The sequence below is a fragment of the Phycodurus eques genome, chromosome 20, assembly GCF_024500275.1.
Source record: "Phycodurus eques isolate BA_2022a chromosome 20, UOR_Pequ_1.1, whole genome shotgun sequence".
In the NCBI taxonomy this organism is placed as follows: domain Eukaryota; kingdom Metazoa; phylum Chordata; class Actinopteri; order Syngnathiformes; family Syngnathidae; genus Phycodurus; species Phycodurus eques.
The window spans coordinates 7,570,413-7,596,076 of NC_084544.1; the positions used below are offsets into that span (position 1 = coordinate 7,570,413).

Consider the following 25,664-nt stretch of genomic DNA (forward strand, 5'->3'; position numbering starts at 1 on the left):
GTACACATAAAAACTGCATTACAAAAGACAGAAGACATTGAATAACAACGATAACATGATAACAAAAAGGTGAAAATGTTGGCGCCATGCATTAATTTCTAGGATGAACCACTGGCCACCCTTTCAGCCCAAACATTTTCTTGACCATGTCACAACATCTGAGGGTGTCACACAGTCTTCAAACATGTGTAGTATCTTGTTTGTGTAACAGTCACCAGTGATACAAAGCAAATACCCTCAGAAGGAGCAGTGGAAAGTAGAGCTGGGAAGGATACAAACACCATAAAGAAATGCGAGCTGTGAGTAAGTATGTGCTACAGCGTGCTCAAATAACTTGGATTTCGTGTGTGCAGGTGATTAAAGGGAACATATTATGGAAAATGTACTTTTTAATTGCATGTATACAAATAGTTGTGTCTCTGCAGCGCTTGCCAACCCATCAGGTGTAAAATAACATTAAAAAAAAACAAGTATAACTTTGGTTAGCTTCCTTGTTATAGAAAATGTGTCTGTGAGCAAGCTGATTTGCACTTGGGACACTTGGGGCATACACACAATATAGTGTATGAACCGCTGACTCCATGAGCCCAGACTCTGGGGTCTACGTCCGCAAGTAGAAGCGAGCAGCCGGCTGCAGCGCGCACTCAAGACGAAGCCTCCATATTCGCAAAACTCAGTCTTCACACCTGGTTGCCTTGTTAACAAAATTCAGACTTGCTGTTGGATGTGGGCTGGCTCATTTGCACGACACAGGGGCCTAAAACGTGGCAGATTTCAGCAAAACAAGATATATAATACAGTGATACCTTCACTTATGAGTGCCCAAACTTAATTTTTACCTCACAGTGAAAGTACAGGTATCTTTTGTGTTTTGTGCTCACATTGTTTGTGCAATTTGTAACACTCACCATGGATCCTGAGAAAGTGTGTACTGTTCTTAGAAGAAGTGGATGACGTCCATTAAATTAAAGCTTGAAAGCAGTGACAAATATGAGTCAGGTGTGCGTGTAGTCGACTTGGTAGTACTTATACTTGACAGAAGGAGTGGATAAAGGCTATAACACCAGCTAAGGGTGTTAAAATAATTTCCAAGCTCCAGACCTCCATGAAAGATGGAAAAGTTGCTGAAAGTGAAGAAAGCAAGGTGAAAAATGCAAAGAAAACGGGTTTTTGAAAATGAAAAAAAAATGGAGAAATCAAAGAGAAAGAAATATTATACATATTACATTTTATTACATATTATAAATGTAATATTTTCACATGATATTTTTTTTGCAGAGTGATTTTGTAAAAAAAAAATGTTGTGTTTTGGGGGCGTCTGTAAGAGATTGATGGCATTTCAATGGGGAAAATTGGTTTGTTGTAGAAAATTTAATCACACACTTGCTCATGGAAAGAATTCAACTCAGAAGTCAAGGTGCCACTGTAAAATATGTTATTAAGACACTTGGAAACTGTTTTAAATAGTGAAATGTATGCATAATATGTCTCCTATACAAAATAACACTCACTTTGTAGACTAAAAGGCCCATTAGCTCAGTCCATCTTATGGCAAAGAGGATTGTCAACCGCTTTAGGGCATTGCTTGCATGAAGGTTTGTATACAAAAGAAAATTTCTCCAAACTACCTTTATAAACAATTCAAAAACATGTGTAAAGTGCTTTCTATTTTCTTCTACATATCAAAAAGACTCATCTAGAGCCGCGTAAATGATTTTCCCTCTTGGTCTTCAGACTTCTGGTGGTCCCCAGTAGCAGACCTGAAAAAGTCGTATTAGTAAAAAGGCCAAATGAAAAATTCATCAGCACATCTCACCTATAAAGGAGGATTTGCTTGGAAAGACAGTCTCTCAACTCCGCTGCCTCTTTGTTTTTTCTTTTCTGCAGCGTCAACTCCATCTTCAGCTCTCGACTGCTTCGCTCAAGACAACGGATGCTCTCCTAAAATAGTAAAAAAAAAAAAAAAAAAAAGAAAATCCTTGTAATGTACTTTCTGTTGTACACGCCCCTCAGCATCTCACTTCACCTCGTAGTGTCCGGTATATTCCCTCCTCTGTATGTGAACAAGTTTAAGTTTCTCCTCCAAGCGAGCCCTTTGCAGCACCTGCGTATGCATTTCCTCCCGCAGGGGTTCCAGCTGGGCCTTGAGGTCCCGGGTCTGCTCTTTGGCTTTCACCAAACCCCCCGTTGTTGTCTCTTTTCTCTTCTGCAGGGCCAGCAACATGGGCTCATACCTGCGAGGCCAAGATCAGACGTTGAGGAAAAAAAGTCAAAAACAAGCCGTTCCATATTGCTCGTTAATATAATTTGTTCTTTCCATTTTCAAAGGGCGATCAAATATTAATTAAAAAAAGTGACTCACTATTTTGTTTGTACTAAATGCTTGTAACCAAATTTCCGGGTCAATTCAGAGTTTGGATTTAAGCACAAATTTCCAATTAAGATTAATTATGAATAATCGTTCACAAGTCCAAACTGTCATAAACCCTGTATTAACTGTACAGGCAATGTTTTGAGAAACATTTTAACATTTTTATAGTCACTAAAATATTTTTTACAGGCAAAAAAATGGTACTGTTTTCGAATCGCTTGGCATTTGCATGTTAAAGGTACCACTGTACTTATGGACAGAAAGAAAAAAATATTTTTAAAAATGCAGCATCAAAATGGAGATGATACCACGAATTGATGAGTGAAATCCTGTACCTGTTCTCGAGAGCTTTCAGGCTGCCCTGCAGGTATTGCTGGACATCACTGCAGGAGTTCCTCTTAGACATATCCTCCTGCATCGCGTTGAAGGTGTGGCTGGTGCTGCGAATGCAAAGCTTCTCTTGGAGGTCTTGGAGATGTTGCTGGTGGGCCGACCTGAGCTGGGAGTTCTCCTCGGTCATTTGCAGAAACAAGGTCTGAAGGTTCTCCTGGAGAACGTAATGAAGGATGTGGACATTCAGCGCCCAACGCAAAAAGCGATAAGCTGCCGCAAGAAGTGAAAGTCTGAAAGCATATAAAAGCCCACCCAAAAAGGTTTGTAATTGCCACAACTTTTTTTCTATTCGACAAGGCTGTTCCCTGACGAAATGAAGCTCCCTCCCCTCACTTCAACATAGTTCCTTGGCTCTAATGATATGATAGATGGTGCCGATGCAATATTATTATATTTGATATCCCTCTGGCCTGAGCCCAAAAACAGCAAAGGAAGTTCCCGAAAGTAATGTGCGAATAGGAACATTTGCAATTCCCGAACAGCAATTATGTGGAGGTTCACCGTATTCAGATTTTGGATGACATTTTAGGCTGAACCTGACACTATAACCTTCACAGGTGAACTTAATTTAACCTTCTATGAACCTTTGAATGCACATTTGCAACTGTTCAATGTTTCAGTACTTTTTGAACAACTTGCTGTTCTCGACAAGAAGTTGAACGGCAAAATGAATCGACTTGCACATTTCTGGGTTCCATTACAATTGGCGTTTAAACAGTCTTTCTTCATCATGCCGTTACCATTTTGACATCATGAGATCGAGACGACGCCTAACAAGTGGTCAAAAGTATCTTGCCAAAGGTGAATACCCCTTGCTTTTTGTGTCCTACCTCCTCTCTCTTCTGAAGATCCATTTCATGGCGTCTCTTGTTGAGGGCCGCCTGGGTGTGCACGTTCTCCCTAGCCCTGGCGAACAGTTGCCTCTTCAGTTTCCGCATCTCATCTTGCAACTCCTGCCTCGCCATTTCCGCCTTCCACACTCGCCGTTCCTCTTCGGCCCGTTCCGACCTGAGGCTCTGCACTTCCCTCTTCCTCTCCTCTCTCCGATCCTCCTCCTCCTTTTTTAGCACCGCCATCAACTTGGTGACTTTGCTTGAAATGTTAGCCTCTGCTTCTTCTTCTTCTTCTTGGGCTTTCTGTCGCCTCAGCTGCAGTACCTCAGCCAGTAAATCCTTCCTCCTCCTCTCTAAGCGCTGTAGCTCCTCGATGCACTCCTCCATCTGAGACTTCAGTTCCTCGAATCCATCCACTCCAAAACTCATAACACTGGTATCTATCGCTAAGGATTCTGTCTGAAATTCCACGCCATTGACATCATCCACTCCGGAATACTTCAGTTGTTGGACGTGAAAGTCTGACATATCAGACATATCCATTGAAGAATCATTACTGTAAACGTCTGTAGTGGCTTTACACTCCTGTTGACCATTGCTCTGGCCTTCTGACAGCAGGTTCTTGCCTTTGTCCACATGCACATACTCTTGGCTCGCCTCGAAATCGATGTCGGCCTCTTCCATGCAGCTCTCCAGCATGGTCAACATACCCATCAATTGACCCTCGTACCGCACCATGGTGTCACTCAGTTTGTTACCCGCCAACGTGATAGGCATGTCTTCTTGGGACTGGTGTTGAACACACATTTCTGTCGTCTCCATCGTATTCTCAGTACAGCTTGTGGAAAAATACGGCGATGTTTCTTGTTCGCCAAGCATCTCTTCTGGGTTTCGCTCGAGCGGGATCACGGTGAGGTCCTCGCAGCTCTTCAGTAAGTCGTCCATCTCCTGCAAGTACGGCCCCATTAAAGACGACTGACTGAAGCGCGTCCTTGTAAAAGAGAGAGTGGACCAGCTGCTCTCGGGATCCCCGTTCTCTTCTTGGATGACGAGAGGTTCGAAACCAGGCGACGGATCACTGTCATCCTCCATTGCCGGGCTCTAATACTTGAAACTGTTGTTTGCGTCTACTTCATGATCCATCGCCTGACGAAAGGAAAGAAAAATGACAGATACCAATGTAATGCTTAATAACACTAAATGCCACAAACAAAAGTCTGATGCCTGCTAATGCACACCCATCCATCCATCTACTTCCCTCAATGTGGATGTGCATGAGCTGGAGCCTATCCCAGCTGACTTTGAGCCAGAGGCAGTGTACACACTGGACTGATCGCCAAGGGCTATAAAAAATTTGGATTTAGAGAGAAATGCTAGATGTAGACAAAGTAATCATCTTTAATACTGTGCAAGGAACTGGGTTACAAAACAGGGTCAGTAGTTTTTGTTTTCGGGAAAGGGGGGAGGGGGGGGGTACTCCCTTTGGTGTTGTCTTTAGCAGTTAAAATGCATTCTCTGTTGTGTTTAGGTCCGGAGATTGCCTCAAAGCATTTGTAACAAAATACTCAGTCTAAGTCAATACTCAGACTTTGTCTTACTTGCTTTTAAGTCTCTTTTCCAATAAATTTGCTTTATTTCAAACAATGCTATCTTCAACCAGATCCAAATGTAAATACCTGGAAATAACACCTGAAATGATGTCTTGTCAAACCCAAATGTTTTGTGTCTAAAGCAAAATAGAGGAATTGGGGAGGGTCACGTTTGATGACCATAAGTGAACGGTAGTGTCTAGTATCGACAGGTGACTACCTGTTTTTTTTCTGACAGGAAAGAGAGATGCGTTGAAACATGTCAACACGTTTATTTGTCCTAAGTAGTTGATGACGACTAATTAGGGCATGGCGTCGATTAGATTAGAGGCCATTATTTCTGGAAATATAGCCTATAGTATAATACTGCATGAATGTGGGTAGTAAATCCATGTTCCTTGTGTCATCTTGCTCATATTTCAGTTATCAATACAACTGTCCACGCGCGGTAATACACAAACAATGAAGATGGGTCCATATGTCGCCTCAGTCTATCATCTGGGTATGTAGAGCTGGGCACAGGAGCGGGCCAGCAGGAGTTTTTCTGACGACAGCTGCTAAAAGCTTGCCGTTGGTCAGACGATCGTTTCAAACATGCATTCCCGTGAGCACCAGCCAACATGTGGCACAGCTCCACACTGAAGAGGAGATGATCATAATATTGGATCGCCCTACCCTCATGTAAAGACACAAACAGCACCTTTTTGTCCTCTTCTTCGAATATAAGTATCATTTTTCAGCTCGGGAGCAGTTGTTAGCTGTCTTGGGCACAGCGCAGATGAACGCTGTATGCACATTCTTTCACCCGCTGACCTATTTTGGATGCCCATTATAAACAACTGTCTTTAACCAAACACCATTTAGAACCGCTGCTGCTATGGTTTACGTTTACTGTCCACCACTTCATCACAATGAAGTTATACACAATGAAAGTTTAAAACTTCCTCCAGCTGCTCCATTTTAAATTCGACTGCAATATAAAAATCAGGACTACTTACTTGTTAGTGGACACGCAACTTTCCTCTGCCTGTGGATGAATCCAGTAGCAGTTCAAATGACAAAGCAGAATGAGAGGGTGTAATGTGTGTGTGTTTGGGGGGTATAAAGACCCAGGCTCCCCCCTCTCTCTCTATCTTCCCCCCAGTTGGGGTGCAGCTATGTGTGACCATGACTACCTCAAATCTGTTTAGGTGTATTAATAAACACAAGAGGCTGGGCGAGAAAGAAGAGCCGCAGCAGGAGGGCCGATCTATCTGCCCAGAAACAAGACCACATCGATCTGAAACAATGTCACCAACTGCAAACATTTGACACACAAAACATACTGTATGCATCATATGTGTTTCACGGAGGACTGCAATAAACCTTTTGTTTCCAACTGATGAAGGCTAAAAACAGCTTATATTGGGGTTTACATGCTTTTAAAATTTGCAAATTTAGATATTTATTTCACGGAAATTGACTCAGTCTCAGATGGAGATCATTTTCTCCTCTTCTCCTCAAAAAAAAAGTTATATATATATGTGTGTGTGTGTGTGTGTGTGTTTGTCTGCGCATGTTGTTTAACATGTTTTAATCATGTGCAATCAATGCGCATTTCCGCATTAAGTAAATTCAAATGATTTATTTTCAGTGAACATTTCTTTAAAACAAATGAAATACACTCACCGGACATTTCAATAGGTAATACGTTTTGTGTTCCCATTTACAGTAACAGGAAAAATCTGTGTAAGTGTGATCGTGAGTGTGCATGCGTATGTGTGTGTAACCAAGCTTTACTACGTTACCTCTTTGTTGACCCATTCTGTAGGCGTCCTCTAGTGATAAGCAGGAGAATCACTGCATCAGTACAGTTCAGTTGTGTTTAACTTTTTATTGTAAGCAACTGTAATATCATGTATATAGTGTATTGAAGTATGTACTTTATTGTATTAATACATTTGCATTTAATGTTTACGAACTGTTTGTTTTTAAACTTTTATTTAGGTACAATTATTAACTTATACATCCAGTATATTTTAATTTTATCACAATTTTTCAGTACTTTATTTTTCTTCCTGTATTTAAGAACAGTGTTACTGTTCAAATTGTGCATAATGTTACAGTGGCTTACAATAATATTAAACATACTTTTCAGGAATAAAACCTCTATCGTTTTTGATGAACACTAGCTCTACTGTGAAACTGTTTTTTTTTTTTAAATGTTAGTCATAATGATAATACTTGGAGAGCCAACTATTTGTTTAGGTGGTAATTGGTGTAAAAACTTTGAGAACCACTGCTCTAGAAGCTTTAGAATGGGTCATCCCACAAGTAATGTTTGTGTGTGTGTGTGTGTGTGTGTGTGTGTGTGTGTGTGTGTGTGTGTGTGTGTGTGTGTGTGTGCGAATGATGATGATGATGTCGCTCATGCTCCAGGATTCCAGCCATGTCTTCTCATTATCGAACAGTCTTTAAATAACTCCCCGTGTACTTATCTAGCTTTTTCCTTTTGGGAGGATCATTTTCCCCTCAACTTTTGAACCCCGACAATAGAGGGAAACGACAGATGGTGCCCTCCTACCACTCCAGAGGAGGGTAATGAGGATGAGTAGTTGCAGATTAAAAAGAAAATAGCTACAGGGCAAATTACTCTAGGAGGTAACAGTGCAAAGCAGGTGTGACTTTTTGAAATGCAAAGGGTTCTTACGTGTTTCCACACCTAAAACTATGAACTATGACGTATTTAATGACGTTCCAGAAAGTAGTTTTACCCCGTTTTTCATGGGCTGCCATTTTGAGATTTCTTTCTAATTATGTCCACTAGAGGACGCCACAGAGTTATTTTTATCCATGTTGCAGCGATACATGTTAAAAGTACTCAGAGTTAAGACCCAAATCAGTCAAAACTGTGGGGGAATTTCGATTTCAGGGAATTTTTGGTGACCTGTGATTGACTGGTGACCAGTCCAGGGTGCACCCTGCCTCTGGCCCAAAGTCACCTGGGATAGGCTCCAGATCACCCGCGAACCCAATGAGGACAAGCAGTACAGAAAATGGACGGAAGGATGCTTATTTGCCTAAAAGTGCCCTACGATTGGCTGGTGACCAGTCCGGGGTGTGTACGCCAGCTATTGCCAAAAAGACAGCTGGGAAAGACTGCAGCTCATCTGCGACCTTAGTACAGTGAACCTCGCATATTCACTGTGCTGCCCAAAATCTACTTTTCCTCAATCAGTGCATAGCTAATATTCTAATAATGTTATGCCAGAAGTTACCAGGATCCTTTTGAATTGTGCAAAACCTTTCCTTATCAAACGCATAAATCACTTTTAAGAGGTACATTTTCATTTACACCATATTTGAGAAATGTTTTAATCATAATTTTAAAACATAATCCATCGACCACCCATTTCCTATCCAGCTTGCCCTCATTCGAGTTGCGGGTAAACTGCGGCCTATCCTAGTTGACTTCAGGCTAGAGGCAGAAAAATAATGCATTCTTTCATAATCAATAGCTCTAACAACTGATCCAATAGTATTTTGCCACTTTCTAATGTGATACCCATCTAACAAATAAACATGCACATTAACTCTCAATTTAGCAAGGGTATGAGTCATTTTGGGTTTAACTGCGCATACAGTGAGTTGTTTTAAATTGCAAATTCCAATCCATTTTCAATTTTCCTACATTTTCTACCACAATATTTACAGGTCCTGTCATCTGGTTTCCACGACAACAATGATGTCACACGTGTTGTTCACCCTTCACAGTGTGTTTTGGCAAGTCTGGCCTTTGGGAGAAGGGAGGCAGGGAGATTGTACTTGACATGACATTATGTCCACGGATTAAGTGATCCAACACACTGACACAATCTCTTGGATGGAGGAGAGGACTGAGTGACACTGGTGTAATTTTCTTTTGTTTTTAGGGGGAGGGAATGCGTGGGGAGGGAGGCGTCAACTATTTAAGGGGTTTCGGTGAAGAACTGAATGACCTACTGAGATTAAGTGAGACTTTTTGCTATGCATCTGCAAACTAAACACATCAGCATGTCGTCTTTCCATATAAACAGACTTTGCGAGAGACTTTTTTTTTGTGGTTTTAATTAGTGTTCAACCGTGCTGTTTTGACAACAATGTAACCGAGGCGTCCTCGAGTTTCCAGGGTGTCGCCGGTGACGTCAGCACCCGGTTTTAAACGACCCCCCTGCGCCCCCACTATGGACGGACGGAAAACAGATGCGGCGATCCTCCGCAGACTGAGGAACAAAAGAGAGAAAGACAAGAGCGAGGATGGAAAGCTGCAGCCTGTTTTTGCCCCATCCCTCCGCCGCAAACCGACCACACCCTCCCAGGAATTCCTGCCGCCAAATATCTCATGTCATGTGTTTTTAAGGGAGAAGTTGTTCAAGTTTGCTCATCTGAAACTCCCCGATAAAGGGATGGATTCATTTAGAACGCCTGAAGATAAACAACAAATGGATCTGGGTTCGAATCTCTTGGCGTTTGCATGTTCTCTCTGCGCTCGCGTGGGTTATCTCCAGCTACCCCAGTGAGTGTTGTGCACTTTCGAAATGTAAACTTCTAGGACATTTAGGGGTTCTAAAGTACAGGGGCAACATGGAAACCCCACACAGGAAGGCCTAAGCCGAGATTCAAACACTGAACCTCAGAAGTGTGAGGCAGACGTATTAACCACGAGACGACATATTTGGCTCAACACCAAATTGGACAAGAGCGTATGCCTGAGTTTTTCATTTTAGTCAAGTTCATTGACAAATCAACTGAGACATTAGGGACAGGCAGCAATTTTCAGTACACTACAGTAATCAAGCTTTGGATTATGGGAGGAGCAAAGTTTCGTCTGGGTTGTCAGCGGAAGAGGTTTGGAGAGCGTCTTTGCCACATGTACACATGCATTTTGGGTGCATTTTTTTCCAAAATTTAATAATATGTAAAGCAATTCTTTTTAGAGTAACACTGTAAAAGTAGTTTAAAATTACATTCAATTGTTTTTTATCATACTGTAGCTTGTGGTATATTTACTGTTTATACTATTAAATACGTTTGATTACAGTGGTACGTCGACTTAAGAGTTTAATTTGTTTCATGATTAAGATCATAACATTTTTGTTGTTATTAAGAAAAATAGCACTGTATTGTAAAATATAAATATAAAAATACAAAAAGAGAAGGAAAAGAAATAAACGGGTTTAATAAAGTTTAATTATGCCGAAAGTCACACACATTCGGTCATATTTATGTAGTGATGTGTGCCTTTAAGGGGCGTGGCTGAGAGAGTGCCATCAGGAGCTCTGACTCCAGCTCCGGTTGGATGTTTGTCACACGGTAAGTTCAGTGCTAGCATCGTCTCCATGCTCGTTGTGAGTGTTTTGATTCTGCATTTGTGTTTTTGACTGCTTCGTTGAACAAATGTTGAATGTTTTTTTTCCCCCACACTCGAGCAGCGGCCTTTCTGAAGCTTGCTCAGAACTTAAAATTGGTCTCATAATGCAGAGCAAAACAATTGATCAAGCGACAGCTCAAAACTTGAAAAAACTTGCATGTTGAGGTACTCACAAATCAAGGTACCGCTGTAAAAACATTTGAGGGGGGTCTTAGATGCTCTCGTTTTGTTCATGGCAGAGCTTGTTTTTTTTCTGCAAGGGCAACTGCTGGTCCAATTTTTCCCTCATTCATGATTGACAGTGAGCTTCTTGGGACCTCCTCCAACTGTCCCCTCTTGCCCTGTGGGTCTTGGTCCACATGCAAACCAGATGAGCAAGTCCCAGCGCTTACTCCCCCCTCCCACACCCGCCCAACTGCATTAAATGACGCTCACTTGTCTCCACTCCCACTACCAGATGTTGTGTGTGTGTGGACAGCAATTACATAGTGACAAGAGCACGAACGCTCCCCACACCATTTGGCCTCCTTCCATCATTGGAGCTCTCCGTGGTAATATTTCACCGGATTCCTCATGAAGCCTGGCGGAAATTCACCTGATTCCCAAGAAGCAACATTAAAAGAGAGGCACAAATTGGCCCAAAATGGCTAAAAAGTGGCCAGGAGTGCAAGGAGAGGTTGGATTGGTTTATATCACAGCTCTATGATGAGTGGGAGGAGGAGAGGGAGGGACTGACTGTTTAGAGAGCATGATGGAACTTCAGCCACAAACATACGCTCACAGTCTATAAGGCTGAAACACATGAACGAGGAACTACAACGTGGACCTGTGCAAAGTAAGTTTGAGTGTCTCACTTGCATGTTTGTACTTTGCTCTAAGTAACATCCATATATTAAGTCCCATGTATGCGTGTATGGTATTTGATGTGACGCAATAGTCCTTCTTGGAGCTTCTCCTCCAAATAAACAAAAATGGAAGACAGAAAAGGGAGGATAAACAAATGTACTTTAGCAGAGACTAAGTGGAAGCTCAAAATTCAAATTTTAACCTTTTAACCTTAATTTTAACTGATTGCAACATAGTTAAGGGTCAACCTTCTCAGTACAATCCACACCTTACGTTCTCCGTTAAATGTCTGTAGGATGAGTAGTTTTCTTTTTTTTTTTATAATACAATGGTTAACCTTTCTGGAAACGGTGGTGCCTTGTCAAACTCAACACAAAACAAAGACTATTTACAACATTGCGTATTTAAAACAACCACATAGGTTTGTCTCACAAGAAGTCCATTTAGCTTCATGCTAACAAACAATGAAAAACACTGTAGACGGGCTAACATATAGCACTGGTGTCGCGGTTTTCTAACCCCACGAGCAACGAATATTTGAACATAGATGTTGGAGCAACACATGAAGACAAACAATATCACAACACTCACAGGCATATGTTCTTTCTCCTCTGCGAAACATGACTAATACTGTATTACTGCAGTTTACTGAGTCAGTTATGAAACTCTTCGTGAGTGTCCCTCTGTCCTTTTTATACTGCCCCCAGGTGGCCAAGGTGAGCATATCAAAAGGAGCAGCACAATGCCCATTGAAGTGAAGCAAACACTGTGGCAAAAACTGTCATTGTTTACATTATATTGTACTCACACCAAAACAAAAACAACAGTATTTATTTGGCGCCATCTGGTGGCATCTTGGTGCAAAGTAAACAATTTGAAGTGCGTTGAAGAGCTTCATTTAAACAAAAGTAGTCCCTTGCCACCATCTTGTGGCATTTATAGGCAATTCTAAACCCTTTTAGGTGGTTTGTCAATTTTTTGCAGCGTTTCTCATTTTTATTGTCTCACGCGAGTAAAATGTTTTGTTTTTTTAAAGGTTTTATGATTGCAACAGATAGGGAAAAGTGATTTTTTTGAAGTTCGAACAACTTGAAAGTCAACTAGTGTCACAGATCAGATTGCGTTCCACTCTACAATCTGGGATGCACATTTGGTTTGTTCAACTCATCTAATTCTTTCTCAATGCTGTCATGTTTTTCCTTATATCCTCCGTGTCTCTCTCTCTTTCTGTCTTCCTACTAATCTTGTTGTTGTTTCAGGTGGTGACAAAGCGGGAAGCAGAGTAAAGTCCAAGTAGGACAAGTGTGTCCAACCTCCGGGAACATTTGGATATTAAACCGACTCACCGGGGTTTTTGGGAGATTGCCGGGCCCAACCTCCGCCATGTCCCGGAGGAGGTCGACGGGCGACCTGGTTCCCTGGGATGTCACCGAGGTCGTCGGCCGCGAGGTGAAGGCCCAGCGTGGCCACAGGAAGCCGGGAAGCTCCCTGGGACAGGCCATCAGCTGGTTGAGGAGCAGCCAGAAGAAGAAGAAGACGAAGAAGACTAAAATGAGCGTTGATAACGGAGGGAGGCAGGTGGCTGTGGCTGACGGACTTCAGAACCAGGACACTGCAAAAGGTAAGACAATTGTTTGGCAAAAGTACAGTGAAAACCCTTTACCTACTGCGAAGAGCAAAAATCTGCAGGTAATTGACACCCCACCCAAAATGTTTTGTAAGTGTCTAGAGATGCCAGAGCAATGCAGCAAGGGACTATTTTTGTCTAAATGAAGCTCCTCAACTCCCTCAAGTTGTTTCTTTGGCATCATGATGCCATCAGATGAAGACAAAACAGCGAATAGGTACATTTTTCAGTGAATAGCCAAACTCCCATTTTAACATTTTCATTTTATTGGATCAAATAATTGGATGATTAAATGTGATTAAGATATTTCTAAAGAATACAATTAAAAACAAGAATGATTTATTTTATCTTGGAAATAAAATGTGTTAGCATGCACATTTTAGTATTTTTAAGGCATGCTTGAATGAGTTTGGTAAGCAAGCACTAACTTAAACCCCATCGAACATGTTTGACATCACAAATGCTCTTCTGGACAAAAAAAAAAAGTCACACAAATAAACACCAAAATCTTGTACAGAGTGTCCCAATACCTTTGTCAACAGATGAAGCTGTTCCTATGTTGCTATCTGACCTCATGACCACCGCGTGCATGCATGTAGACGCACGCTGATCTCTAAATCCCCCTTTTTTTTCTCCCCGTTTGCTGATGCGTTCGCTTGTTCGGCAGCTCGGAGATTACGGCCGCCGTCGTCGTTTCCTGTTTTTGTTCCACCTCAAAAGCCATCCCTCTCTCTCTTGTGCTGCTGACACTCGATGGATGTGTTCGTGTAGGAAGCAGCTTACAACCGCTGGAAACTTTTACAATCCTCATCGTGCCTAAATTGGTGGTGGTTTCGCAACGTGAGTGGGTGGTCATCAACAGCGACTACTTTTGGAGAGCATGGTAAACTTGAGAGGATGTGGTCAGGGTAGGGGGTGAGGGGGGTGAATGCATGGGAACCATATTTGTCTCTCACAAAAACATGACATTCTTATTTTAATACCAAACTAGATTTAAGTTCAACATTGAACAAGATGCTCGCCCGTGCATTTATATGGGACGTAGTAAGTAATAAGTTAATGGGGGGGGGGAAAGCGAATGGGTTTGTTTTGATATACTGTATGACTGGCCCTGAAATTAAAGTCCCTAATTAAAGTGTCCAATTTACATTATTTTACCCAATGAATCTTGATCATTTGATGCCAGGAGTGTAATTGTACACCAAAAATCACAGTTGACTACCGTACATCATGGTTCCGTTCCTGGTGCTCAAGTTTTGCGTAAAGAGGAACAGACTTAATGGCAATTAAAATACAATAAAAATAAATCAAATACATCATTTTATTATTATAAATAATGACAAATAATACAATAAAAAAAACTATGTATACAATAAAAGAAACAATATTTTTTCATGATATATAGCAGCTTAAATCTTTTCTTTTTAGGAAAGTGCAACATCCTTGTGTAGACAAAATTTGCAAATGTAATGTTTTTTGTTGTAAATGTTTTTGCGTTTTTTAATTTTATTTTATTATTTCAAAAAAAAAAAAAAAACACCCCCCAAAAATGCATCAGTAATAAGCTATGTAAAGGGTGAAGAGGCTGTGCAGTCTGATTATTAGTCACCAATAATCTGTCACTTTTGGTGTTACACCAAAAGTTGAATTGGAAAAAAAGAAACTGTAGAATGAAACTTGTTTGTTGCTCTTTAAGGTTATTGTCACAACTGAGCACCGCATTGTTGTGTGTCGCATTCTCCTCCTTTCACGCAAAAGCCTCAGAAAGAACCTATTTGTGTGCGTGGCTAAGTCGTACGTAGCGCAAGCAAAAACGTCTTTGTGTTGTCTCATTCCACTGACTCTGTTGTCCGGCTGGCACCGGCCGCTCGGACCCACGATCCAAAGCTCTGCACGACCTCGCTGACTACAGTTTACACAGATTCCTCTTCTGTGAAAAAAAACACCAGTCTTTAGCTGAATTCCTGGGTATTTGGTGTGTGCGTGTGTGTGTGTGTGTGTGTGTGCGTGTGTGTGCACAGCAGGCAGGCACGCAGCTTGGTTGCTGGATGACGGCTGGAGTTATATGATGGAGACGAGAGATTAGAGCACATCACAAAGGCCCATTCAAACTTTGAGAGGATTCTTAGGGAACGAGCTTTCTGTGTGTGTGGTTTTTTTTTTAATGCGAGCATACACTTATTCATTACTGCATTCAATGCATGTGTAAGTGTGTGTGTGTGTGCGACAGAGGGTATCTGTATTTGTGTGTCAGTGGCGTGATGCTGGGCTTTAGGTGGCGCCTGGATAGAGCGCACACATTACATCACCTGCACACTCACACTCACACACACACACACACAAGGAAGCAAGAGTTTGCTCAGCGCAGCTCATCTTTGGTGCCTGTTATAATGGTGAGGTCATTTTTGAACAAGCCTACGATTGGCCAGCTGTGTGCATGTGTGCGTGTATCCATTGTTTGTAACTCGTATGATGTTTATGTGTTTATCGTGTCACTTGCCTCGTATAAAAGCCTCGTATATCCGTGTTTAATAGATTTTGGGGGGGGGGGGCGCTAAGTCTGAACGTAATTTTCGGGGTGCATTCTGGTCAAAATGTATCCAGAACACAACCCATTCCAAAACTGCCTCAGTTGCACCCCCTGGAAAGTTAAGGTGGGGGGGGGGGGGGGTAAAATAAAAAACGTTACGGGGGGATTACTCAAGTACTCACGATTACTCTCTGTCTGCCCAAAATAATTACATTTCATTGAGGAGGAAAGTTAATTTGCAGGCTGTCAAATGCAGTTAGGCCATTTTAGCCAATGAGAAGCCAAAACCTTGAAACAAATAACAACAATGCTGAATTGTAGACAAGTGGAATTCAATTTATAGTGAGGTTCAAATTAGTTCTGACAAAGATATAGTAAAAAATAAATAACTATATAAAGATTCAACAAAGAAGAAACAACAAAAATAGGTTCACTCTGGAGTTTATACAAAAGAGAAAACAACTAAATGTATACAAAAACACAGCTGCTTAAAAATGTCATGTTTTTGTGGTCAGGAAACGAATGCGAGTCAATGAAGTGAACTTGCGGCAAGAACTCAAGTGTGCGTCTGTGCGAGCGGTTCTTTTGGCGTGTGCCAATTAACAATGTGAGATTACAGAGCTGCCCAAAAAGAATGGATTGACAACCTTTTGCTCTTTTCCCCAGGCGTGACTGCGGCGCTTTAATGCACTTCGACAGGATGGCGAGCAATTAAAAGAGAGGAGTGTTCAAAGTTTAATGTGAAAGCCAACACAATAGCCTTTGTAAACATTACTGCAGCGCACACACACTTAGATGGAGGAGGTCATTTTACCTGGGTAAGGAGATACCTCCAGTCCTCATCCATCACGCCGGCGAGGTCAACGTCTCCAGGGCGACGGCTCTTTAAGGCGCTTGTTGCCATGGCTGCAATACGGTCAGCCAACAATGCCGTGAACCTGCAACGGCCAGGTCCATTTATTTACTCGACTGCAGCAAGGACACGCCATTCGTCATTCTTTCGATAAATAATGACACTTCATTCGTAGTATGGATTTATATCCCATGATAGTTTTCATATTTGTGACTTCGTTTATACTAGTGAGAGGTGTAACCATTAGAGGTGCTCGATTGTATTCCACAAGTAGAAGCCCACTAATAGAAACACCTGTTAAATCCCTTAACTCCACCCCTGGTTGCCATGGGAATGAAACCCATACTCTCTATTGGTCGAGCAGTTTAGTGTCCCCACATATTCTCGATTCACTCTTGGCGAATTCACCTATTCACTGATTTGTTTTTAAATCCATCGTCTGTTATTCACTGTTTTTGGGTGTTTTTGGTTGTTGTGCTCAGGCCATAGCCCTGTCTAATCCAAAAGTCTTGCTATGGCGCCATCTGGTGGCAACTTGGTGCCGAGGAATTATGTTGACCTAAGCTTCATTTAGTCAGCATATAACCCTATCTAATAGAAAAGTAGTGACTTGGCGCCCTATTGTGGCATCTATAAACCTTTTTGATGTTAAGTCACTCACTTGCATCAGACAGAGACACTCCCTTGAAACGGATTAATTTCAGCAAGACACAAAAGTGTGTGTAAAGGACACTTTAATTATTGAACTTTGGGATGTTTTGAGGACTGCGTGTCGCAGACATGTTATTAAGACATCTGGGAACTGTTTGAAATTGTAGGGGGGAAAAAAATACATAATGTGTCTCCTTTGAGTCAAAGATTCAAATCACTTGTTGCTCATGAAAAGTGTTTCGCCACACATCCTTTCGGGAAACGTGGAGCGCTAATTTTGGAACCTTTGATTTCTCTTTTGATAGTTTTGCACAAACGCAAACTAGACAGCAATTGTGTCCACCGTGCAGGCTTGTGTACGGGGAGCTTGAAAGGACGACAGCAAATTGGTCATTTTAAAGAGGGAGGGGTGCGTTTGATGCGGCGGCGAGGCAGCTGGAAGACATCACGAGGGGAGGTCAGAGGTGGTAAACATTATTCTGAGTCCATTCTGTATATGTTAAGTCTCACTGTGTGTGTGTTTGTGGCTGTGTTATGTAAGCTGCTGTTGAATACCGCACATACACTCTTTCAAAATGTCTTCTTGGAAGGCACAGTCTGTTTCCCCCCCCCCCCCCACACACATATTTAACACATTTGAAAACAATTGTTTGAACGCGAAATGGTACAAATACCGAGCCATGATTGATGAACAAGCAAGTCCATAAAACTCAAAGAATTTTTGAGGAATTGATTAGTATGTTGGCTCACTTCAAGTTTATGTTTAACAGGCTGGATTTTTTTCCCTCTCATACACACTAGACATATTATTAGGTACGCTTGCACAATACAAGAGCCGTGTAGTGGAAACGATGACTTCACAAAAATAATTATGCTCAGTTTTGATGGCTTGATATGAGTTTATTACATTTATTACTGTAGTTCGCAGTGGTGCACTGCACTAATATAACCATATTATTCAATTATTATAAAGCATCAAACTAGTTCATCGTTATTTATTTTTTATTAAATACTAATTGTTATTATTATCATCATTAAATCATTAATTAGTGAAGTGAGAGGGGGCAAAATACTATGAATTAAAACTATTCACTCGTATATATTTGTACCGTTTTTGTAATACAGAAGTCACTTAAATTGGCTTTGGAAAAATGGAAAAATGCATCGTTTTGACAGATGACAGACTAGTAAACAGGTTTGCTTCACTAGTAAAATGTAGTTGTCCTACTAGTACTACGTCCTCTTACGCTTTTCGGTTTTCCCACTAGTGTGCAGAAGTGTCATACTGTAGCGGAAAAATGTTTCAAGTTAAGACACTTATTGTAATCGTACTCGTGTGACCTGGTCGTTCTACGACTGCACTGAATTGTCTTCCTTGTAATGTAGCTTTCCTACTAGAATGTCAAAGTTATCCTATAGTGAGGACAAACAGGATACTAGTATATGGACCTTAAGCTGGATATCAAGGGTATCAAATAAATATTTTCTATGGAGCTGTTTGAGCATCTACAATATTTGAATAAAAGTAAAACAATTCAGCACACTCGTAGAACGACAATCTGGTGAACTAGTGGAACAACTGTGTCTTACAGGTAATGTTTTTCCACTACTGTATGACATTTCTGCACACTAATTGGACAATTTTAGCATACTAGTAGAACAACTACATGTTACGAGTGAGGCAAAACTACTAGTGATGCTAGTAGTATGATCAAGGAGGCAAGTAGTGTGTGGCGCATGCCTACCACAGTTTTTTACTAGTGCAGTACAGGAGTTTACTAATAAGGTTTAATTGCGTAAGTATACCAAAGGGGCCATGAGTAGTGGAAAATAATGTTACTCGTAAGACATGTTCATTCTATCAATATGTAGAATTGTCTTACTCGTGAGGAAAAAGTGCATACTAGTACATGGCCCTTAAGATGGATATCGAATAAATGCTCCAAAATTTCAAAGGCCATAATGAGGAAAAGCACCATAGAAAATGGAAGAGGGTCTTTTGTTTTGTATTTTTTTTTTTTGTAATGGCACTGCCTTTCCACAAGATAGCAGTGCTGGGCAGCTCGGTTGTGGCTGTGCTGTCACAAGAGTAACAGACTTGTAGATGTACTGTAGCAGCCACGTTCAAGGTCATTTAAGTTCATCCACAACATTTACTCTTCTCATCATTTTGCAGCGGATGTCATTAAAGCGACAGGTCGCACAGCCAATCAAAACCTTCATGGCGTCTCAGTGTGGTCACCTTGGCGTGCCATTGATGTGCATGCGGAGTGTGCCGGGCTTTGATCACAATGTATCTGGGCCGCACTCTCAGGCTTATGGTGCTGCATTCGATATGTGTTTTTTTTTTTTTTTGGAGTGCGGTTGTGATGGTGAGCTCCATGTCTCTGTCGCTGTGTGCCTGTCGTTGCTGATTACTTCACACACACACACACCGGCAACGGGAAAAGCTGGAGTGATGTCATCTCACTCCTGTCACTCCTTAAGAGGGCGGGGGAGGGGGGGTAAACATCTGAAAAACAGTAATTGAGACTCCATCTCTGAAGACTCCAAGCCTTGAGCAATAAAATGGGTGGAGGGGCTTATAAATTCTTCACTGAGAAGCAGAGCAACCCCCACGCAGCACCTCCTTCTCCTCACTCTGTAAATCTTTTTGAATGGGAGGCTCTTTATCTTGCGTTGCGGATGAGAAACGATCAGGATGACCATGATTTCATCCCTGCACGCCGCCCCGCCATTTTGTTTTCCAATGGGGAATCTTCCGTTTCATGCGAAGCCATGTGATACGTCTTCGGCGCCCTCCTTCTGGAGAGCTGCTATTGATCGGTGTGGTCAAAACAACAGCCGGTGGTCTGGGCATCATCAGGGTTCTCAGTGACCTGAAGAAAAACTTATTGCGATGAACGGAGAGGAAATGGGAGCGCGGGAGACAGCGAACGATGGGAGGAACATGAGAAGTTGCTTCATTTTATATAGCAGTTGTTCTCGAACTTTTTACACCAAGTACCACCTAAAGAAAAATAAAAAAATACTTACCTCTCCATCGTGAACAACATAGCGTAATAGACCAATATGTTGATCAAAAGCAAGACTGATTTTATTCCTAAAAAGTTATTTTATGCAGTATTAACATAAGGCCCGCCTCACACCTAGTGATGTGGCCGAACACAATTGAACTGGACATTATGTGGCGAAAAAAATGCAGTCAGTGACTCAGAGCCGCAAATTAGACGATTGGCCCTCGCACATATACCAAATCGCTGCAATGGATAAACCTTCTCGGGAAATTATGTTTTGAGTCGCCCCATATTCGGTACTGTATTTTGTATTTTATTTATTTTTTTAACCACAACATGGCGTGATTGTCTGGGAGGAAGTGGATTGCCCTGGCCCCTGTAGATATATATTATAGTAATACATAGGGAGGACACAGACAAAGTACTCAGTACATTTCTGCAACAGAGACTCTCCACGCCTCGCTTTTTCAGCCTAGCATACATGTAAAATGATAAATGCAGTTAAGTAATATTATAAAACACAATGTACTGTACACATATACTGTCATTTTGTATCTGAAAATGTCGTTTTTTTTGTTGTGAAGGTTTGCCTGCATTTCGGCGAGAGACTCTCCTCTCTGCTTTTTGTAGCCAAAGATAGATATGAAATTACGAATATAGTTAGGTATTACTGTCAAACTATTAAAAACAAATAAAGTTAAGTATTGCCCCCAACTTGTGGCATCTATAGGCATTTTTCAACCAATTACTTGTGAATAGTGGGGAACATTAAACGTTCCACTAAAAGTCCATTTCCACCAGAAAACCTCTTACATGATGACATCACATTGCAGCCATGCAAATGAGCGCCTGTGAAGATGAGTTGAACTATCCAGCTCGTATATCGACATTTCCAATCCTCCATCATTGCCTTTTATTTGAGTCGCACATTGCCTCTCTGACGGCTCCTGGCGACGGATGTAAATCATCTTGTGAGCTACGGCACGATCAGCTGTGAATGTTCCACTTTGGAGCGGCGGAGAAATGGGAGGGGCACTTGCCTATTCACACACACACATGCACGCGCGCTTCATAGTGGATGCTGCCGTCTCTGGAGCAGCTGGATTTGGAGTGCTTGTGGATCATGCGTGTCAGTCAGCACTGATTCAGCACTACAAGAGAGCTAAAGAGGGCTGGGACTCAGGATATTGGACAAATGACGATGGAAGTAGCGGACAATCTTTAGGGGGGCTTCGGGGAGTGTGTGTGTGCCCCCCTCCCCCTAAAAAAAATGGGGAACAGCGTCCAGAAGCGGAAAAATGTGGAGACCGAGAAAAAGCCCCCAGCACTCTGGGAGAAACCCAAGGGCTTCTGGATGATTGGACGTGCCGAAAAACCGAAAGACAGGTAATATAGTAATCCCTGTTTATTGATGACTTTATTATCCATTAGTTTTCTAATAATAATATCGACATAAATACAGCAAAATATCAAAATGTAGAATACAGTACAATACTGGAGAAGGATGTGTGGGAATTAAACTTTGAGATTGGGAATAAGAAGTTGCAGTGACCTAACTTCCCATTAGTCATCCTTCTGTGTGCGTCCTGCTTATTGCACAAGTTTCTCTCAGCACAATTATTGCTGCCAGGAGAACCCGCCGCTTCTCTTAACCCACACTAACGCCTGTGCTAACAGCCCCTCAAGCAACAATCGAGCACAGGATGAGCAGGTTTAACACGAGCTTTTGCGCTGACACGCGCAGATTGTCAGATAATGTGGCTCGATGCCTCCGTCTCATCAAGGATGTGGTTTTGTTGTTGTTCAACGATTTGAACGTGTTTTTCTGAAATTATTATTATTATTTTTTAAATAGCACTACAAGATTTGACTTCATAAAAGCATACAGTAATGATGTAATTCAATAGAATGTGAGGATCACAGAAAACAAGGGGTTAAAAATGCCTTCTCTCCGCATGCATCGATGACATTAATGTTTCATTATAATAAAGTGGGTGAGCAACAATGGCCGTTAATGGCTAAAGTGGATGTAAAGCAACATCGTGTTATGGTTTGACCTTAAAACAACAGCTCCCATATTAGTTGATAGTGCACTGGCTTCTAATAAGGAGGTTGTTACCATGACGACCTTCGCAACGCCTACTTCCGTGGTTTATGCTGCTGGACTAGCCAGGACACCATTTGGGGTTAGACATGTGATAAAGTTGTGTACATAGCGGAAGGCACAACAATTATAAGACAATTTGAAATATTGAGCGATTTATTAACTTCCTATTGATCTTGGATTTGCCCGCTATGAATTGGCCCTTTACAGTGTACAAGTGGCTTCAAAGTAAACATATTATGGAAAATTGACTTGTATGTACAAAAAGTTGGGTTCCTGGAGTGCCCGCCAACCAATCGAGTGTGAAATTAAACGACCCGGGAGCGCAATTTGATGTCCGCTGTATGCGCCACATACACTGACCCACACATTAATTGTCTTTTCACCTGAAGTACCACTGAACAAAAATATCTAGCTCCAAGTACCATCATCAGGTTTTATTCCTAAAAAGTATATTTGATAATAAAATCCCTGCTATAGAGAGACCATAAAAAAATGAAAAAACATAGTGTAGAATAGGGTAAATCCGCACGTAATTTACGGCCCCCCGAAAAAAACATTTAGAATTGCCTATAGAAACCACATGATGTCATCACTACATTTCTCGAGATGAAACTCAACTCACTTCATATGTTTAGTTCCTTGGCACGCAGGCACCACAAAATGGCAGCAAAATTCTACTTCTGTGTAAATGAAACCCCTCAAATCACTTCAACATAGTTCCTTGGCACCAAGATGCTACAAGATGGCGGCAAAGCACTCATTTTGTCTAACTAAACCTCCTCAACTCACTTCAACATAGTTCCCTGCACCAAAATGTCACAAGATGAAGGCAAAGCACTCCCTTTTTCTAAATAAAACTCCTCAACTCACTTCAACATAGTTCCTTGGCACCGAGATGCCAGAAGTTGGAGGAAAAGCACCACATTTGTCAGGGGTGGGGGTTGCCGAAGGATTATCTCATCAGCAAAAAAAAAGAAAAAGGGCCAACAAGGCGGGTACTTCAACACAATTTGCGGTCTATCTGTGCACGTGCCTGACCTTCGGCTAAACGAAGCTCCTCAACTCACCTCTGTCATGACTTAAGTCAATGGACGTCAGAGTCTCGAAAATCGGATGCTCTTGGACTGCTTGTGTCCTGGTTCAAGACACAATAAACAGGAACTTGGTGACTTTTTGGATACAGCTCTGTATTGGTGGGAGCACAACAACTTGAAACACTTACCTGAGCGAGCACATCCACTCTTCCGGTGAGTGCTCATGGTGGCGTCATTTCCATCCGAGGAAAGAAAGTCCTGGTGCTCCTGTATATGAGAGACACGGTCACCTTAGATTCTCTCATGCAGAGACAATTCCACCATTTGGGTTCCGGATGTCGGCCATTCGCGCCGATCACCACACGCGTGGTCACTCGTGCAACTTTTCCCAGCAAATGAAGCCCAGCTCCTGTTTATATGCTCTACTTCACACACCGCAAAAAAACACACAGAGGAAGAGAATATTGTATTTACATGGAATCATTGCTTTGACGCTGTTGCAATGTCCTTGACCTTGAATTCTTGGCTTGTTATTTATATTCCACCAATTTGACAGATTGGTGGAAGGATCAATGAATGCAGGACCGTTACACGGGCTGGCTTTACTTATTGACTGAGTGTAAAAAAAAATGTGACTTTAGGGATCACAAAGCAGAAACCTGCAGACAGAAATAGGCCGGATGAATGCAAATAAGGAGGTTCTCGTCAAGGGAGTACATCAGGAAGAAGAGTAATGTCGTGCTCGACCCGCGCAGAAGAAGGCTGCGAAGCGATAGCTCCATCATTTTCATTATGGCAGCGTCTTGTGCGCTGGTTGTGATATTCTATATTGAGACACTGTAAGCCTTTAGAATAGTGTAAAGCGAGGCTAAGACGCTGGCTGGCTGCTGTCAAAGCGGTCCACTACAACTAAGGCAGATCAGGAGGAGACTTTTTCAGTTAGGGTCAGACAATAACAACGTTGCTTCTTCCGTCTTTAAGGTCGTGAAGCGATACCTGCATGAATTACATTCTACGGTGATTTGTTATTTGTCTACAAACATGACCTTTACTGGTAAACTAAACATAAAACAAAGAATTGCACAGTGTATTTAAACAAACCACAAAACTGACGAACAAAAATCTACTAGCTTAATGCTAACACACAATGCAAAACGCTATAGACGGGGTAACGAAACTAGCATAGATGCTGCAGCAGCTTAGTTGTGACGACTTTTTTTTTTTTACACAATCTAATCTAGCTATTATTTCGATCTGTATCATAATGCACACATTGTTAATTTTTTTTTACATTCTATTTAATTGTTATTACTGTATGTTTTTATAAAGTACAACGCTATAGAATGCTATTTTTCTGATTAATAAACACGTTACAACATTTTTATAAATTTTTTGGGGTGTCTTTTCCTTGTACTCCAGAACCCTACGGGGCAGCATAAAGGAAAAAAGAAAGGAAGCGCTGATTCAGCATCAGTTTCCCATCCCGCTATGGTCACACAATTTTGGCTGTGACTTTAATACATTGCAATTCATTTCATGGATCGGAATTTTGAGTAACACGTCGCAACACAATTCTTTTAGTTCTATCCATAATAATGCTAAATGGAACTAAAGGCCATGGTGCCGCTCAGTCGTGCAGCTTGAATGTTTCTCTGTCTTCACTATAAAAGGACTCAGTGTTGGCCTGATAACTGGCTTCCTGCATCGACAGCTAAATCTAATTAAGACGTCATACCATACTGTTAAACACGCTCACAGAGCTGTGTGGAACCTCACTGTTGGCCTTTAAGACTAGATTTTTTTTTTCCCCCCCTCTCCTAATATTACAATTTTATTGTCATAAAATAATGATGTTATTCTCATAATAGCTCGTGCTTTAGTTTTGTTGTTGCCAACTCGGTCTTTTGTGCTTGTAAAATTTTCATCCTAATACTACATTTAAAATTGATAAAATTACTACTTTTATGACCTTTTTTCTTTAATATTGGGACATGAATTTGCAACATTATGACTTGTTTGCCCCTCATAAAAACATGAGATACTATTCCGACTTTCTTCCCATAAAATTACTTTTCCATCTCAATACTACTTCAAAAAAATTGAATATTACTCTTTATTTTCTTGGAATATTAGGGATTTGTTTCATGTAATATTCCTATTTATTTGTAAAATGTGGACTTTATTTTCATTACAGTTTACAGTTATGGTTTTTCCCCCTTGTAATTCAGCATTAGGATGACAAAAAAAATATTATTTATCCATTTTTCTTACCAGATTACAACTTTATTCTTAAAATATTCCTACTTCCTATTATCTTTCCCCCCCCCCCCAGAGTGGCACGAATATTCTACTATAACACAGTGATACTGTGATCCCATTCATAAAATGTCCAGTGATCTTCTGCTTGCAAGAGCTTCTAGCCTG

The 25,664-nt window shown here is 41.3% G+C and overlaps 2 protein-coding genes across 5 annotated transcripts in view; one reads left to right on the plus strand and one right to left on the minus strand.

Moving 5' to 3' along the window:
* On the minus strand, nucleotides 1-12,847 carry sync (syncoilin, intermediate filament protein). Of its 2 annotated transcripts, none has more exons than XM_061665508.1 (6): nucleotides 12,768-12,847; nucleotides 3,595-4,743; nucleotides 2,707-2,918; nucleotides 2,027-2,234; nucleotides 1,817-1,941; nucleotides 1-1,760 (listed from the first exon to the last, which is right to left on the minus strand). In XM_061665508.1, the coding sequence occupies exons 2-6, from the start codon at nucleotides 4,687-4,689 to the stop codon at nucleotides 1,697-1,699; spliced, it is 1,704 nt and encodes a 567-aa protein (XP_061521492.1). In that variant the 5' UTR covers nucleotides 4,690-4,743; nucleotides 12,768-12,847; the 3' UTR covers nucleotides 1-1,696. The 2 variants fall into 2 exon arrangements, with proteins under 2 accessions (XP_061521492.1, XP_061521493.1); XM_061665509.1 differs by lacking the exon at nucleotides 12,768-12,847 and adding an exon at nucleotides 6,185-6,301.
* nhsl3 (NHS like 3) overlaps nucleotides 11,272-25,664 on the plus strand; it is a 27,362-nt gene continuing 12,969 nt past the window's right edge. For 2 of the 3 annotated variants that reach the window (XM_061665505.1, XM_061665506.1), the window contains exons 1-2: nucleotides 11,272-11,410; nucleotides 12,681-13,042. In XM_061665505.1, the coding sequence (XP_061521489.1) occupies nucleotides 12,805-13,042 (238 nt within the window). In that variant the 5' untranslated portion in view covers nucleotides 11,272-11,410; nucleotides 12,681-12,804. The remainder of the gene's footprint in view (nucleotides 11,411-12,680; nucleotides 13,043-25,664) is intronic. The other variant, XM_061665504.1, reaches the window with a different exon arrangement.

What these genes read in the sequence shown, in the direction of transcription:
- sync (XM_061665508.1), bottom strand. Translation starts at nt 4,689, where the DNA reads ATGGAGGATGACAGTGATCCGTCGCCTGGTTTCGAACCTCTCGTCATC. An exon ending in AATATACCGGACACTACGAG is followed by an intron (nt 1,942 to 2,026) that starts GTGAAGTGAGAT and finishes TTACTATTTTAG; the next exon opens with GAGAGCATCCGTTGTCTTGA. An exon ending in AAGCAAATCCTCCTTTATAG is followed by an intron (nt 1,761 to 1,816) that starts GTGAGATGTGCT and finishes CGACTTTTTCAG; the next exon opens with GTCTGCTACTGGGGACCACC.